This window comes from Dendropsophus ebraccatus, chromosome 5, assembly GCF_027789765.1.
Source record: "Dendropsophus ebraccatus isolate aDenEbr1 chromosome 5, aDenEbr1.pat, whole genome shotgun sequence".
NCBI lineage: Eukaryota > Metazoa > Chordata > Amphibia > Anura > Hylidae > Dendropsophus > Dendropsophus ebraccatus.
The window spans coordinates 102,690,228-102,707,086 of NC_091458.1; the positions used below are offsets into that span (position 1 = coordinate 102,690,228).

The 16,859-nt window shown below is 41.7% G+C and overlaps 1 protein-coding gene across 1 annotated transcript in view; it reads right to left on the bottom strand.

Moving 5' to 3' along the window:
• GABRA5 (gamma-aminobutyric acid type A receptor subunit alpha5) overlaps nt 1–16,859 on the bottom strand; it is a 122,495-nt gene that overhangs the window by 57,112 nt on the left and 48,524 nt on the right. The window contains exon 5 of the mRNA XM_069972389.1: nt 12,868–12,950. Coding sequence (XP_069828490.1) covers nt 12,868–12,950 — 83 coding nt within the window. The remainder of the gene's footprint in view (nt 1–12,867; nt 12,951–16,859) is intronic.

Genomic DNA, 16,859 nt, shown 5'->3' on the forward strand with positions numbered 1-16,859 from the left:
TGCCTTACAAACACTGGTATAGTGTGGTATAGTATATAAAGTGTGTGTGTGTAAGAGAAATTTTACTATTCTCTAAAATGGTGAATCTGTATATCGGACAAAACAACTCAGACAAAATAGCTGTCTCTTCTCTATTCATCAAAGATACATTCACAATTCTGCTTGCTGACTAGTTTTTATTGATTGAACTCATTTATTGATTTATTGATTGATACTGCATTGTATTAGTTTGGGGGACATTTATAGAGCCATTAGGTAAACATGCCTGACAGCAAAACATAAAAAGGTATATGCTTTCAAAGGCAATCAACATAATTGTGGGTGGGTGGTCGGGGGGCTATAAGAAAGGTTAGTTTATTACAGTTGTTTTTACACAATAATCACCATGTGCTGTGGTGTACTGTATGCTCCCCTTTATGTCATTAGCTGCTTTATTTGGTATGTATTGCACTTTGCTGGAGGTATTCTTCACTTCACTATAATATTTATTTGGCCCTTCTGGAGAGGTTTTATTGTGCTGCACTGTGATATTTATTTGGCGCTATTGAAGAGGTATTTTGTGTACACTGTAGTATATGACATTGCTGGAGAGGTTTTATTGTGCTGCACTGTGATATTTATTTGGCGCTATTGAAGAGGTATTTTGTGTACACTGTAGTATATGACATTGCTGGAGAGGTTTTATTGTGCTGCACTGTGATATTTATTTGGCGCTATTGAAGAGGTACTTTGTGTACAATGTAGTATTTGACATAGCTAGAGAGGGATTTTGTGCTGCACTGTAATAATAATGTGGCACTGTAGAAGAGGTATTTTGTTTTCACTGTAGTATTTTGCACTGCTGGAGAGGGATGTAATATTAGTTTGACACAGCCATAGAATATAATAAAATGTCTTTATTGCTACATGAAGCAGCTAAGGGGGGATACTAGGTACTGTGGGCAGTAACTGTTTAAAAATTGTGCCATTGTGCTTGTATTTCAAACAGCTGGTAACATATATAAATATATAAATTTCTACAGTATAGCACATGCTAAGGTAGCAATTAGAGATGAGCACAGCAGCTGAAAATTCGTTTTGCAAGGTTTTTGGGGCGGATTGTATAATACTCGCAAATTGAATCCAAAAGAATCTCATTTCTGGTGCGTTCACACCTACAGGATCTGCAGCTGATTTTCTGCTGCAGATCTGCAGCAGATCTGCAGCAGATTTCATTTAAATAACTGAACACAGAATCAAATCTGCACCATCAAATCTGCTGCAGATCTGCTGTAGATCCTGTAGGTGTGAACGCACCCTATATAACAGTAAACAATAGTACAGTAGCTACAATAGTGGGACTATAACAGAGTAGCATTTTTTCAACAGATATTGTTGTTACAGTGTCTAAAATTGATAAAATGACAATAAAAAAAAAATGTCAACCAGACAGTCAATCATTCAATTTCTGCTATGGACAGCAGTGGACACTGGTGTATTAGCAGCATAAAATCTGAAAACTTTCTAATAAAACATTGCACATGTTCCAATCCCCGTTGAAGTACCCTTTCACCTCCCCTTGTGTGGTAGCCTTTGTCTCCCCAGTCAATTTAAGTGTCAATCAATATTTTTTCAACTTCAATTTAATTTTATTTATTTTAATTTAAAGGAGAAGTCCGGCCAAAATTATTTTTTTATATGTTATTACTTATGGAAAGTTATGCAATTTTCTAATGTACATTAATTATGGGAAATGCTCATATACTGCTATTTCCCTTAATTTAGTGTATCAGGAAGTGTTAGAATTATCTCTGAAGCAATGACGTCACAACGAAAGGTGTAATTCCTATGGAGTGTCCAGCAGGGGGTGCTTTATATATAGAAGTCAATGAGTACCATTGACTTCTATATATAGTGCGCCCCTGCTGGACACTCCATAGGAATTACAGTGTATGTAATGTAATGTTATGCACTGTACTTTTGTGACTTCATGAATACATTTATGGAATACTTTGGGGAGCAAGTGTCCTTGCTCCCCAAAGTATCCCATAAATGTATTCAATGAATACATTTGCTGGGCACCGAGCAGGGAGGGAGAGAGGTGCCATCTACCTCCCCCCTCCCTGCTCGGTGCTGGGTACATATACAAAGTACTACTCCCCCATTATTTGCAGATAATGGGGGAGTAGTACCTGTGCTACCCCTATCACCGCCCGCGCCGCCGCCACCACCGCCGCCGCTCACACAGGGGCTGCTTTTCATGCCCCCCGCCGCTCCCCCTCCTCCTCCTGGCATCAAACTTACTATCGCGCCGCTAATTCCCCGCCGCCCACGCCGCTCCTCACTATCCGGCCGGCCGCTGACTCCCACCCGCTCGTTTGCCCGCCCCGTTCCTCACACTATCTGGCCGCCGCTCTCTGCTCTTGCATGCCGGCCGCGTCAGCCCGCCCCCACCATGGCCGGGGACACCAGGAAGCGCCATGCTCCCGGCCGGGGTGGGGGCGGGCTGACGCGGCCGGCATGCAAGAGCAGAGAGCAGATAATGGGGGAGTAGTACTTTGTATATGTTCCCAGCACCGAGCAGGGAGGGGGGAGGTAGATGGCACCTCTCTCCCTCCCTGCTCGGTGCCCAGCAAATGTATTCATTGAATACATTTATGGGATACTTTGGGGAGCAAGGACACTTGCTCCCCAAAGTATTCCATAAATGTATTCATGAAGTCACAAAAGTACAGTGCATAACATTACATTACATACACTGTAATTCCTATGGAGTGTCCAGCAGGGGCGCACTATATATAGAAGTCAATGGTACTCATTGACTTCTATATATAGAGCGCCCCCTACTGGACACTCCATAGGAATTACACCTTTCGTCGTGACGTCACTGCTTCAGAGATAATTCTAACACTTCCTGATACACTAAATTAAGGGAAATAGCAGTATATGAGCATTTCACATAATTAATGTACATTAGAAAATTTTATAACTTTCCATAAGTAATAACATATAAAAAAAATAATTTTGGCCGGACTTCTCCTTTAATTCAATTAGAAATTTAATTTCTTTTTTTTACATTCAAATTCAATTTAATTCAAAGTTTAACAATAATTTTCTAATTTAATTTCTATTTAATTCAATTAAAATTTTTAATTTGGTCAAATATTCAATTTCAATACAATGTTTATTTTTTTTAATAAAATTTTAATGTGATTTAATTGTTCATTTGTTATAAACGTCCAGTGTGCATAAGCTAAGCCCTCATCCCCCTTTTGGTGCAGCAGCAGGAACGCTGAATAGGGGGTCATACCATTTTGGACCCCTAGGTTGAATTGGGGCCAGTATTCAGGCATTCAATTCTAGCTCCCCAGTAGTCAGTAGCCAATCCCAGAGCCAGCAATAATCAGAAGGGTCCTAACAAAGAAGTGCCAACAAAGAAGTGCCAACTTTCCTCTGCCCCATCTTCTGTCATGTCTCGGCTGCAAGTCAGCTTTGAAGGACCATCAGCAAGAGAGCTCCTATCAAGCTTAGTACTCCCCCCCAGAGTCTCAGATGCTCTACTCTGAAGATCTTTTGGAGGAATGTAAGGACAGTCAATGATTGGAAGGCAGCATTGAGATTCCAGTGGTTTATAGGCTAAAACAGGTCAGGAGAGCAAGGGGTTACAGCCTCTGACAAAATTACAGGATGCCACTGGAAGAAGAGAGGTTAGGAGAGGACAAGTTTGTTCCAGACTACAATGATGATGTTGCAGACCCTACGTGAAATCTCGGTCCACAGATGTGATCATTATCATCAGGGGATGAAGATGTATTTGTTCCACTGAGCCAGTATCAGGTCCCATCCTCAGCTTGTCATTAAATAGGTAAAAGAGGGAGGGGTACAGCGTCAGCTAGGTGACAAACTAGTGTTTGAGAAGGCACAGGCACTCAAGGGGTACCCCAAGGCAGCGGTGGGGATCAACAACAATCTAGCTTGCTACAGATAACCACCCACTGGGATCAGTAGTGTGGCAGTTTTTCCGTGTCGGTGGCGCAAAGACCATGATGCTATCTGTAGCATGTGACCATAAAGTGGGTCGGGTTAGGGTTCAAAATAAGCTACAACATCAATGCGTCAGCACATGTAACACCACCACCCCAGTACCTGGAAGAACCTGGACACCCAGGCAACTTCTTGCCTGTAAACAACAACAGCTGCAGCTACCATTGCACACCCCCATCTCTGCAAGTCAGGATTATGCAGCCTTGGTTGGAAGCAATAGGTCCCTCACATCTACCTCTGCCTTCTCCGTCAGGACCAGGGGGAAAACATCACTTCTGCTACTACAGGTGCGCCACCAACCCACTGCCTGGAATAACCTGTACCACCAATCCACTTCTTACCAATAAACAAGAGTTACAGTTACTATCACACAGCCCCATCTACCTCTGCCTCCTCCATCTGGACTAGGGGGAAAACACTGCCACTGCTACTACAGGCACGCCACCACCCCACTGCCTGGAGGAACCTGGACCCCCACACCACTTCTTGCCCATAAACAACAACAGGTACAGTTACTATCACAAAGCCGCATCTCTGCAAGACAGGATAATACAGATTGTCATGAGACAACAATCTCAAATTATCTGGGATAAGTTATAGGGAAAGGGTTAACGAATTATATACAAGAAACTACAATATTCTATTATATATTATAATAACTAATATAACTGTGAAATGTGAACTCCCTGGCTCATTTTCATTGTGCATAATGTCTGCAGTGTGAATTCTGTCATCCCCCTGCTTCACATCATGGAGACTGCATTGACAAACACTGTCGCCGAGGGGAGCAGTGCTAAAATCTACTATGTAATCCTAGGCCTGGAGGGGGACAAAATGGTGGTGGAGGAGGAGTTAGGGCTCAAAATCTAAATTGACCCACACAAATGTGGGTAGAACATATAAACTCTTGACAGATGTTGGTGGGATTTGAGCCTAGGACCCCAGTGCTGCAAGACTATGGTGCTCATTACTGAGCCAACATCAGCCAGCAATCAGCTACTGGGCACTTGCCTGTGTCTCTTTAACCCTTTAAAGACCAGGCCAACAATGACCCAGTGGATCGCGCAAATTTTGATCTTTGCACTTTCATTTTTTCCTCCTCCCCTTTTAAGAGCTCTAGCACTTTCAGTTTTCTACCTACAATGCCATGTAATGGCTTGTTTGTTACAGGAATAGTTGTACTTTGTAATGGCGTCTTTCATTCTACCATAATATGTATGATGGAATCCCAAAGTTATTATTTATGAAGATATAAATAGGTGAAATTGTAAAAAAGAACGCAAAATGGTAACTTTTGGGGGGTTCCTGTGTCTACGTAATGCACTATATGGTAAAAGTGACATGATATCATTATTCTATAGGTCAGCCCGAACACAACCATATGCAGGTTTACACAGATTCTCTACTGTTATATATATATTTTTTTATGAATAAATTTTTTTTTTGGCAAATAATTATTAATAAAATGGGCCTATTGTGACGCTTATAACGGTTTTATTTTTCCACCTACAGGGCTGTATGAGATGTAATTTTTTTCGCCATGATCTCTAGTTTTTATTAATAGCATATGTGTGAAGATTGGACGTTTCTGATCACTTTTTATAAATTTTTTTTTATATATAATGTAACATAAAATCGGTAATCCGCGCACTTTTTTCCCTCTTTTCGTCTACGCCGTTCACCATTCGCAATGACGTTTGTTATATTTTAATAGATTGGACAAATACGCAAGCTACGGTATATTATATGTTTATTTATTTTTATATGTTTTATTTATATAATAGTAAAGGGGGGGTTATTTCAACTTTTATTGGGGGAGGGGCTTTGGGGTAGTGTATTAGTGATTTTCACTTTTTTTTTTTTTTTAACACATTTTAACCCCTTAAGGACAGAGCCTGAAATGGCCTTAATGACAGAGACAAATTTTATGAATATGACCAGTGTCACTTTATTCATTAATAACTTCGGGATGCTTTTACCTATCCGGCTGATTCTGAGATTGTTTTCTCGTGACATATTGTACTTTACATTTCTGGTAAATTGGAGTCGATAATCATAACAAATCTTTATGAAAAAAACCCAAATAATGTGAAAAAATGTGAAAAACTGCATTTTTCCAACTTTGAAACTTCTTTGCGTATACAGAAAGTGGTTATACCACATAAATTATATATTAAATAGCATTAGCAACATGTCTACTTTATGTTGGCGGCATTTATTAAACGATCTTTAATTTTTTTTTAGACAATAGGAAGCTTAAAACATAAGCAGCAAATTTCCAAATTTTCAGTAAAATTTCAAAATCAGATATTTTTAGGTTTAAAGTGTATTTGAGGGGCCTGTATGTTAGAAAGCCCCACAAAGCACCCCATTTCAGAAACTGCACCCCCCACACTCTGCAAAAGCATATCCAGAAAGTGTTTTAACCCTTTAGGGGAGTCACAGAAATAAAAGCTAAGTGTGTAAGAAATTTGAAAATTTTAATTTTCTGTGCAGAGATTTTATTGTAATCCAATATTTTTCATAATTATAAACCTATTACCAGAGAAATGCACCCCAATAATTATTGCCCCGTTTCTGCAGTTTATAGAAATACCCCATATGTGGCCCTATTGCGCTATTTGACGCAACCACAAGCCTCAGATACAAAGGAGCGCCTAGTGAATTTCAACGCCTCCGTTATATTTGGTCATTTCTGACTGTACCACTTCAGGTTGGCAGAGGCTCTGGGGTGCCAAAACCTAAAAAACACCCCTAAAGGGACACCATTTAGAAAACTACACCCCTCAAGGAATGTAACAAGGGGTGCGGTGAGCATTTGGACCCCACAGGTGCTTCACAGATTTTCCGAACAATATGGCGTGAAAAAAGAAAAATTTATTTTTTACACTAAAACGTTGTTCTAGCCTTCAATTTTTCATTTTCTTAAAGGGATAAGAGGAAAAAAAAGACACAAAATGTGTAGCGCAGTTTCTCCCGAGTACGGAAATACCCCACATGTGGCGATAAAGTGCCAAGGGGGCGCAGCACGAGCCTCCAAAGGGAAGGAGCGCCAATTGGCTTTTGGAAGCTGGATTTCACTGGAAAGGATTTCAAGGGCCATGTCGCATTTACAGAGCCCTCGTGCTGCCAAGACACTGGAAACCCCCCACAAGTGACCCCATTCTGGAAACTACACCCCTCAAGGAATCTAATAAGGGGCACAGTGAGCATATGGACCCCACTGGTGACGGGCACAAATGTGGAACAATGTGACGTAAAAGTAAAAAATTTCATTTTTTCACTTTCATGGCACAAATGTGCCCGTCATCAAGGGGTCCATATCCTCACTGCCCCCCTTGTTAGATTCCTTGAGGGGTGCAGTTTCCATAATGGGGTCACTTGTGGGGGGTTTCCAGTGTTTTGGCAGCACGAGGGCTCTGTAAATGCGACATGGCGTTCATCATCCATTCTAGCCAAATCCAACCTCCAAAATCCAAATGGCGCTCCTTCCCTTCGGAGGCTTGCCCTGCGCCCACATGGCGCTTTATGTCCACATGTGGGGTATTTACGGACTCGGGGGAAATTGCTCTACACATATTGTGTGTTTTTTTCTCTTTTAACCCCTTGTGAAAATGATAAATTCAAGGCTAAACCAACATTATAGTGTAAAAAATGTAATATTTCATTTTCACGCCACATTTGTGCCCGTCACCAGTGGGGTCCATATGCTCACTACACCCCTTGTTACATTCCTTGAGGGGTGCAGTTTCCATAATGGGGTCACTTGTGGGGGGTTTCAACTGTCTTGGCAACACAGAGGCCTTTTGAATGCAACATGGCCCCTTAAAATCCATTCCATCCAAATCCAGCCTTCAAAAACGAAATGGCGCTCCTTCCCTTCGGAGGCTTACCCTGCACCCGCATGGCGCTTTATGTCCACATGTGGGGTATTTCCGTACTCAGGGGAAATTGCTCTACACATTTAGTGTGCGGCACTTATAAGCAGACCGTGGCAGTAGAATATAGAAAAAAAACACCCTACGCCAAAAAGGAGGAGTTGCTGATTAGCAGCGCACTTTCGTGCGATGCTGATCAACACTCAGCGGCGATAGGGTGCGGAAAATAGAAAAAAAAAAATTTGGAAAAAAAAAAAAAACTTTTTCTATATTCTGAATATCCCTGTAGCTGCTGATAAGTGTATTACACATATCAGCCGCTAGGGGGCAGCAGAGCGCAAAATCCGGAAAATGACGAGGCTGGAGCCGAAAATAGCCGAAAGAAGACGACGGGGAACGGCGGAAAGACCCGAAGACCGAACGGAATGACGGAGGACGCCGCGAACCCGGAAGACGCCGATCAGGAGCCCGGGACAGGTGAGTAATGTACAAATACCTGCTCTGGACCCCTCCGCTACCTAGCTGAGGGGTCCAGGGCAGGTATTTATTATTTTGCTGGACTCTGATCGCCGTGCCACCGGCGATCGGGCCGGTGGCACGGTGACCACCATTACTTTTTACAGTAATGGCGGTGGGTGCCGTCCTCGGACAGCACCGACCGCCATTTTTTTCCGGGTCATCGGGTCACCGATGACCCGGAAAGGTTCCGATCGCCGCTATTGGCTGATCTGAATTGATCAGCCTATAGCGGCGATCGTAAGCACGGGGGGTGTTAACCACCCCCCGTGCCGAGAAGCTATGATGGCCTGCTATGATTTATAGCAGGCCATCTTCCCCGACCGCTGTGTGTGAACACGCAGCGATCGGGGAAACATTGGGCGTAAATTTACGCCCTGATGCGCTAAGTACCAGGGCGCGAGGGCGTAAGTTTACGCCCGATGTCGTTAAGGGGTTAAGTGCCTTTGGGGGACTTGTACATTCATTACTTATATTAACTACACTGATCATTGATATGCCATAGGCATAGCATTGATCAGTGTGATCGGCGATCTGCTCATTGAGCCTGCCTGTGCAGGCTCAGTGAGCAGATTGCTGATCGGGGGTCCCGATCTGTAAGTGACAGGGGACTCCCCCTGTCACTTAAACGCCGCGGTGTTTAAGGAGTTAATGACACACTGCAGCGCGATCACTGCAGCCTGTCATTAACGGTGAGTCGCTCACTGCATCCGGCCCCCACCTGCTATGAAGCGCACTCCGCTCCAGAGCGCTCTTCATAGCTCAGGACGTACCGGTACGCCCAGGGTCGTCTGGGCACAGACTTCCAGGGCATACCAGTACGTCCTAGGTCGTCTAGGGGTTAAGAAACGTCCCCATAAAAATATTTGCCCACTATAAGTATTTACATTTTTTTAAAAGTAACATTCCCCCTTTATACTCCCAATAATTTGATAATCCACTAGGAAATACAGATAGTCAATTTGCTTACTTTTTAAGAACCTCATCTTCAGATTTACGGCCCATGGGCTACACTTATTAAATCACTGGTACTTGTGACAAGGAATAGTAGCAATAGTAGCATTCATGTCACATTTTTACAGACACGCATGGTGACTGGCTGAAAAATGTTCTTGGAATTTTTACAATATCACCAGGATAGTTAGATGTGTCACACAATGGTTCAACAAAGGGTACTTATTGTGTGAGTTTTTAATAGATTTTGTGGTTTCTTGAGTGGTATAAGGCTATAAAAATGTTTCGTCATAGGATATATATCACCAGCAGCAACTCATTGCTGAAAGGCAGGTTACTTTGTGTGATTTAGTGTGCATTCACACTTGAATGGTTGAAGGAGCCAAGTAATTCATTTATGTGGGGGATAGTGCCACTAATGGTGCCTTAACAAACAGGATGGGCCACAGATTTCAACTAATGGGGGTGGGCTCCACTGGAAATGGCAGCAGTTGAATACTTTATTGTACAGAGGTTTATTGGGCATTTGAATGTGTTTTTGTACATGAACCAACACTATCCAGTAATGTGACTAAGCAGGAACTCCACTGAAAAGGAACACTGGGTTCTCTTCAAGCACTGCACCCACAGACTAGTTTGAAGGGAGACTGAATTCCCAGCACCCACTGACTGATAATAGCAACTGTTTTCACTGCACCCACTGACTGATAATAAGAATTTTTTTTAGTAACACCCAGAGAATTGGTATAATGCCATTTCATCACCCAGTGACTTGGTATAATGCACACAAATAGGATTGGTATAATGCCATGCCAGCACCCAGTGACTTGGCATAATGCACACCTAGAGTAATGGTATAATGCCTCACCAGCACCCAGTGACTTGTGGTACTGGACACAGAAAACCACCCACAATCTATCCATAATTTACTCACAATCCACCCTTCTCTGCTCTCTGTCCCTGTCTGTATTTCTCTCCCTGCCCTGCACTAACTGCCTACTGCAATCCTGCACTCCACTATACACACATCCAACTGCCCGCCTCCAGGAAGCGAATCACCATATATAGAGGGGGAGGTGCTGACATCACAGAGGGGCTTGCAGATGATTGAATGGGCACAAGGAATCATGGATAATCCCTTGCTCCCGCCAAGTGACTGTACTGTAAACTAACATGTGCGGTCTCCATAGCCGCCACCATGTTTAACAAATTTGTTAAGGAATCGCTGTGAATTCATTCAGCAAAAAAAGCAAATAAACAGCGTGATTAGCAGCAAATCGGAATCAAATGATCACTATATATTAGTGGATCCCACTACATGAACTGTAATGGACTTTGTATATGAAATTTGCTCTACTGTATGAGCAATGTCTATGAGTGATGTTGGAAAACGATCGTGCACATGTGATGGCATGGATAAAAATAAAATAAAAAATATATATATGGGTCACGAAAAGTACTGAAACCTTTTAAGATTTTGCCAGTGACAAATGTTCAGTTGTAAAACACTATAAAACGATCTCATATATTAAAATGAAGTTAAAATGTATTACCAGACACCATATTTTAGGATTTGTGAAAAGATGAATGTCCAGCTCCAGACTTAGTTCCCTTGTAATGCTTTATTGAAGTAAAAACCGATACCTCATAGTCCAAAGTCTTTGGACTAAGGGCCCTATTCCAAAGGAACGATAATCGGCCGAATCTGCCCCATTCGGCCGATTATCGCTCGGTGGAATAGAGAGATCATCGGCTGATCATTCATTTAGGGCCAGACCTAAAATCATCGTTTCCCCACTGCGCATCGCTACAGTGGAATAGCGGTGCATGGTGGGCGACCGACGATTTGAGAAGCGCAGCATACATTACCTGCAGGGCTTCTCCTTCGCTCTGTTTTCCTCCCTGGGTCCCGCACGCTCTAGCTTCAGAGTGGCCTGTCAGCTGACGGAGCGTTCAGCCAATCACAGGCCGGGACCTCCGCGGCCTGTGATTGGTTGAGTGACCTGTCAGCTGACAGGCCATTCTGAAGCTAGTGCGCGAGGGACCCAGAAGGAAGACAGAGTGGAAGAGAAGACCTGACAGGTAATGTACGCTGCAAGGGCTGCAAGGACATCAGTAACGATGTCTCTGCAGCCCTCGTTCAATGATCATTGGGCCGTGGAATAGGCCGTTTAGATTGTTTAGATTGTTGATTGGGCCCCCATCGGTTCGTGGAATAGGGCCCTAAGTCTGGAGCTGGACATTCATCTTTTCACGTATCCTGAATGGCTGTTTGCCGAACAGCAATCCTGTGCACCATCTAAAGTTCCCGGGAGAATTGGTGAGCTGCAATAGTGTGTTTCCATATTTTAGGATTGAGCTGAAAAGTTAATGTAAGGAAATACTACATATCCTTAATTTGTTCTTTCTTTTACAATTAAACATTCCACATAACATTACTGATGATTAGTGATGAGCGATGCTGGATTGGCAGAGAATTTAGCAAAAAATTAACTCCATTGATAAAGGAAATTTTTGCTAAATTCATCAACCAAATTTGTAAAAAAAATTTAAATAAATATATATATATATATATATATATATATATAGGTTCGGTCCCCCGGTGTCCCCTGTCGTATCTTCAGCTGCCTAAGGTACAGCACAGCAGCCAGTGATTGGCTGAGGGGCCTGTCTTTCTTGTGTCTCGAGAGTGAGAGCCGACCACTCCGCCAATCACTGGCCGCAGTGCTGTCCCTTCTCAGTCAGTCAGTAATTGGCTCAGTTAGCTGTTATTCTCCATTCAGCCAATCACTGACTGACTGAGAAGGGACAGCACCATGGCCAGTAATTGGCTGAGTGGGCTGTCACTCTTGAGACAGAAAGTGACAGCCCGCTCATCCAATCACTGGCAGCGGCACTGTCCCTTAGTGATTGTCTGAGAAGGCCGGAAGCAGCTAAAGACACGGAAGAGAACACCAGAGAAGCACAGACAGGTATATTTAAAAAAAAAAAAAAAAACACCTTAAATACCCTAAAAATTGAATCCACTTGAGGAAATGGAAGGGTCTCCCCTTCAAGAACTTTATTTATTACAATGCAGAGCATGTAGAAGGTAGTCCTCAACACCACTCAGATACATGTGGTCTTCCAGTATCACCCAGGTAAATAACAGCAAAGTACAGAGTTCCAATGCACCTGGAATAAATATTTCTCTTGAAGTAGCATTGTAAGTAAATTGAGTACAGTATATGGTTCTCCCAACATTTTACATCTGGTTGATAGTAGCCATAGTAGTTTGACGCTGTTTGTTCAACTTATCTTGAGGGATAAATGTCCAAGGTTTAAAACCTTAGTAAGTAACATGGTTCATACGTATAAATGTAAACTACAAAAACCAATATATTGTTGCATTGTATAATTGTAATAAATTGCCCATATAAAAAAAAATGTTTAAAAAAACACAAGCAGACAATAATTTAAGAAGCAGGAAAAAATAGGGAAAAAATATTAAACTTACAGCTTCCAAATTTTAGAGGGCATGCATGAGCATCCATAGGAAAGTCTTCAAGCTGCATGGGGCATTCAGCTGAAATTGTCAATCTGTCCAAATCATTAGGGATAAAAGAAAAAAAATCAAATTACACAAAATCCTGCCAGCAGGCATCCAATCATTATACATTTGCTTACACATGACAGTTGTGGCACTGGTATATGAAACCTGAGGACTGGCTAAACTGTGCAACAGTATATCATCCTCCTGCACAATATTTTAGGTATTTATACAGACAGAAAAAAGCGAATGTGGCAGATTTTACCTGTTAAATCCCACTCCTGTCAAACTGCATTAACATGAGATATTCCTATCTGTCTATCTCTTCATGTAAAGTACAGCCTTTCTTCCCATGGCACAGTTTCTCAAAGGACAGCTCTCTTATCATTGAGCCAAATATCTCACTGCTAGCATATTTATATGCTGAGCAATGAAATGCATTTCTTCTGAATTTCCTTTAAAACAGAGGGGACCTGCAATTTTCCAACAGTAACACCAAAGGCAAAATAGTAGAGGCCTAATATATTTCTAATGTATAGTTCAATTTGTATGGTACTAATGGGAAATTGTAAAGCAATCAAGGTTGCTATAGAAACTTTTTTTTCACACACTTTGAAAGACATTTATATTTTATTTGATACTTCAAATATATTTAAAATGGTGGTAACCAGAAGCCAGATGTTTTTCTATGTTATATATTTTTGCCAATGTGACGTTTCAGCAATCAGAAGAGAAATGGCTTTGTACAAGGCAGAATGCGGTAAACAATAGCACATTTGTAAAAAAATAATTAAAATCATAAGTTTTTACACCTAAATTCTAATTCCAGCAATGTAAAAAATGTATTTTGAATTTATTTCATTTCTTTAAAAAAAAAAAAAAAAGTCAGAACTTTATATAGCCTCTTACATCGAGAGGAGACTAAACATACCCACAACAAGATCACAGAATTTTCACCATTTCCACTGTCGGAAGGTTCAAATTTGCTTATAGGGAACACATACATAGGGAAGCACCATACATTGCTCTCTATCAGTGCTCATACTTTTACTATGAGTTTTTTTTTCTCACTGCCCTCATTGATATAGCCATTCCTTTTGTCCAGGGGACTGTGATCCTACGCAGAGATTTTAATATTACTTAAGATGCTTCACTAGAGGGTCAAATGAGCCATATTACTGTTACAACTTTGTGATAACAGTTTCTACTCCAATCCCCATGGGACTTACAGATGCTTTTACCATATCTTGATATAACACGACACATTACCTTAAGGCCCTATTGCACCAACAGATCTGATGACAGATTATCTGCCAAAGATTTGAAGCCAAACCAAGGAGTGGATTTAAAAGAGGAGAAATCTAGTCTTCCCTTTATGACCTGATCTCTGTTTATAGTCTGTTCCTGGGTTTGGCTTCAAATCTTTGGCAGATAATCTGTCATCAGATCTGTTGGTGGAATAGGGCCTTTAGCATCTACCTGCATTGGTAATATCCTATGGTCAGAACACGCCCCAGTCTTTAACTTCCTTACCATCCTTTTTCTAAAATCACTAGGATGGTGTTAAACAAAAGTAAGTGATGGATTGCTTCAGATAAGCAACACAGACCTGGTCTAGAAGCAATGATTCATTCAAGAGCCAGGTCCTAAAGCAGTGTTTCTCAACTCCAGTCCTCAAGACCCACCAACAGTTCATGTTTTGAGGATTTCATAGGTGATATAATTATAGTCAGTGCACCAGTAACTGCCACAGCTGTTCGTTGTAACTGCCACAGCTTTTCGTTGTATGGGATATCTGCAAAACATGACCTGTTGGTGGGTCTTGAGGACTGGAGTTGAGAAACACTGCACTAGGACCTGGCTCCTGAATGAATCATTGCTTCTAGACCAGGTCTGTGTTTCTCATCTGAAGCAATCCATCACTCACTTTTGTTTAACACCACCTCCCCCATAATCCAATGGAAAGAACTGAAATGTGTTTGGAGCAGTATACTCATCAAACACAGATCCAGACTCAAAAAGGAGATGCCTTCCTCCTTGAAGAGTGCCCTTGCTAAAGTTTAGTTGCTTGAACTGGCTCATAAGCATGCTCTATCTCTCCCTATCCTTAGGGTCCTCCAAGAGGCTTATTCTGTGATCAAACATCTCCTCGATGCATCCTGGGACTGCTTGCTTCAGACTTGCCATAGTAAATTTTTATGAAAATGGTAAAAAGTGTGGTCGTATGAGGGACAGAGCAACCAAAAATAGAATAGCACAAACACTTTTCCCATGTATCAGAAACACAAAAAACACTATACATATCAACCAAGAAATTCTATCCTTTTTTCACATTATACCACCTCCCTCACCCAGCAGCGTCAGCTCCTCGGTCTGCCAAGTGCCCGAAGGTCTTAACATTGAAGCCATAGCAGACCTTAAAGAAGATTTTGCCACTCATAAACCTATTTGTGTAATATCAGGGCTCCCAGGAGAGACCTGACCTGATGGTTTGAATGCCAAGTTTTATAAGATTCTCCTGGACCCCATGGAGCCCTTGATGCTTTCAGCTTTTGGTAAAAAGGAGGAGAAGATCCACAGCGTCCAAAAAAAGGGTTTGTTGTCTTTATTGAGGCATATAAAAAGTTACAAAAGATAAAAATGTAGGCCTACATGTTTCGGGGAAGCACACCCCCTTGATCACTACCTCAATAAAGACAACAAACCCTTTTTTTGGACGCTGTGGATCTTCTCCTTTTTACCATTATTACCGGCCCGCTACTACTCCACTTGCTCCTGCCTGTCCACCATCACACAACAAACCACCTATGGTGAGCTGAGTTTTTTTCTTTGTTCATGAGATTTTAATGTCAATCTTGTACTCCACCCCCTTTCCATCTCAATTCATGGGAGTCCATATTACACTCCTTATGAAACCCAGCAAGGTTGATGTAGGTCCGGATGTGTTCCTCCCCGGCAATATTTGGTCCTTTAGAAGACATTGCCCATATAGTTTACCTCCTTTTTTTTAAGTATGTAGAAATACGTGAGAGGTCATCAGCTTTTCAACAGGTCCTTTTTAATGGTCTAAACCCAGAAAACGTATTATAAAGCATCCATTGAAATCAAACAGGGGTCCTTCAATGTCATACAGCTGTCGTCAGGGGAACCTTTCTGTCTATAATAGACATATCACTGATAAGGTGCTAGAAGGAGTATATGTGTGTCCAAGACTGCTAAATGCAATGAGATGGTGGAATCCAGTAAAGTTGCTTTGCTGTAATTAAGTAGTGTTGGGCCTGGATTTTAATGGAATGACAGGTACTGTAGGTTGGTAGTGGGACCTGTAATTCACTCTAGCTTCAGTACGGGTGTTGTACCCAAGAGGAACACCTGTATAATTGTCTCATGTTAAAAGAGGTCAGCAGAGAATGCAGAATGCACCTCAGAGCCTGGAAGCCACTGGAGGCTGTAGCGTATTGTCTAAATTCCTGTGATATATTGCATTTATTTTGAGTTAGGAGAGAAAACCCTGTAGTGCCCAGCCTGGCAGGTATTTATTTTATGTTCTTTATCCACAGTGCTACGTATACCTATTTCTACTGAACATTTATTCACTAAATGAAAAAAAAGGTCTTTGGACCTTTAACTTTGAACTTGTACATGGACTGTGTCAATGCAAGATAACCACAAGCAAAGATCCCTCTGATATATAGATATATATATATATATAGCAGACTGGGGCATGGGGAACTCAGGGAGGATAGAGGTTATAATATAATTAATGAAGAAATATCCTGTCACAGGCCAAATGGTAATAACTCTCTCCCACTTCCTGAGGTAAATACTGCCTCAGAGGTTAAAGAGAGAAACTGCATCAAGGTTATAGTGATGATGGTACTTGTCATTCCCCTAGGGCTTCTCTATAAAGGGACGTATATTGAGTCTCCCTTTGTAATACTGGTAGTGAAACATTATCC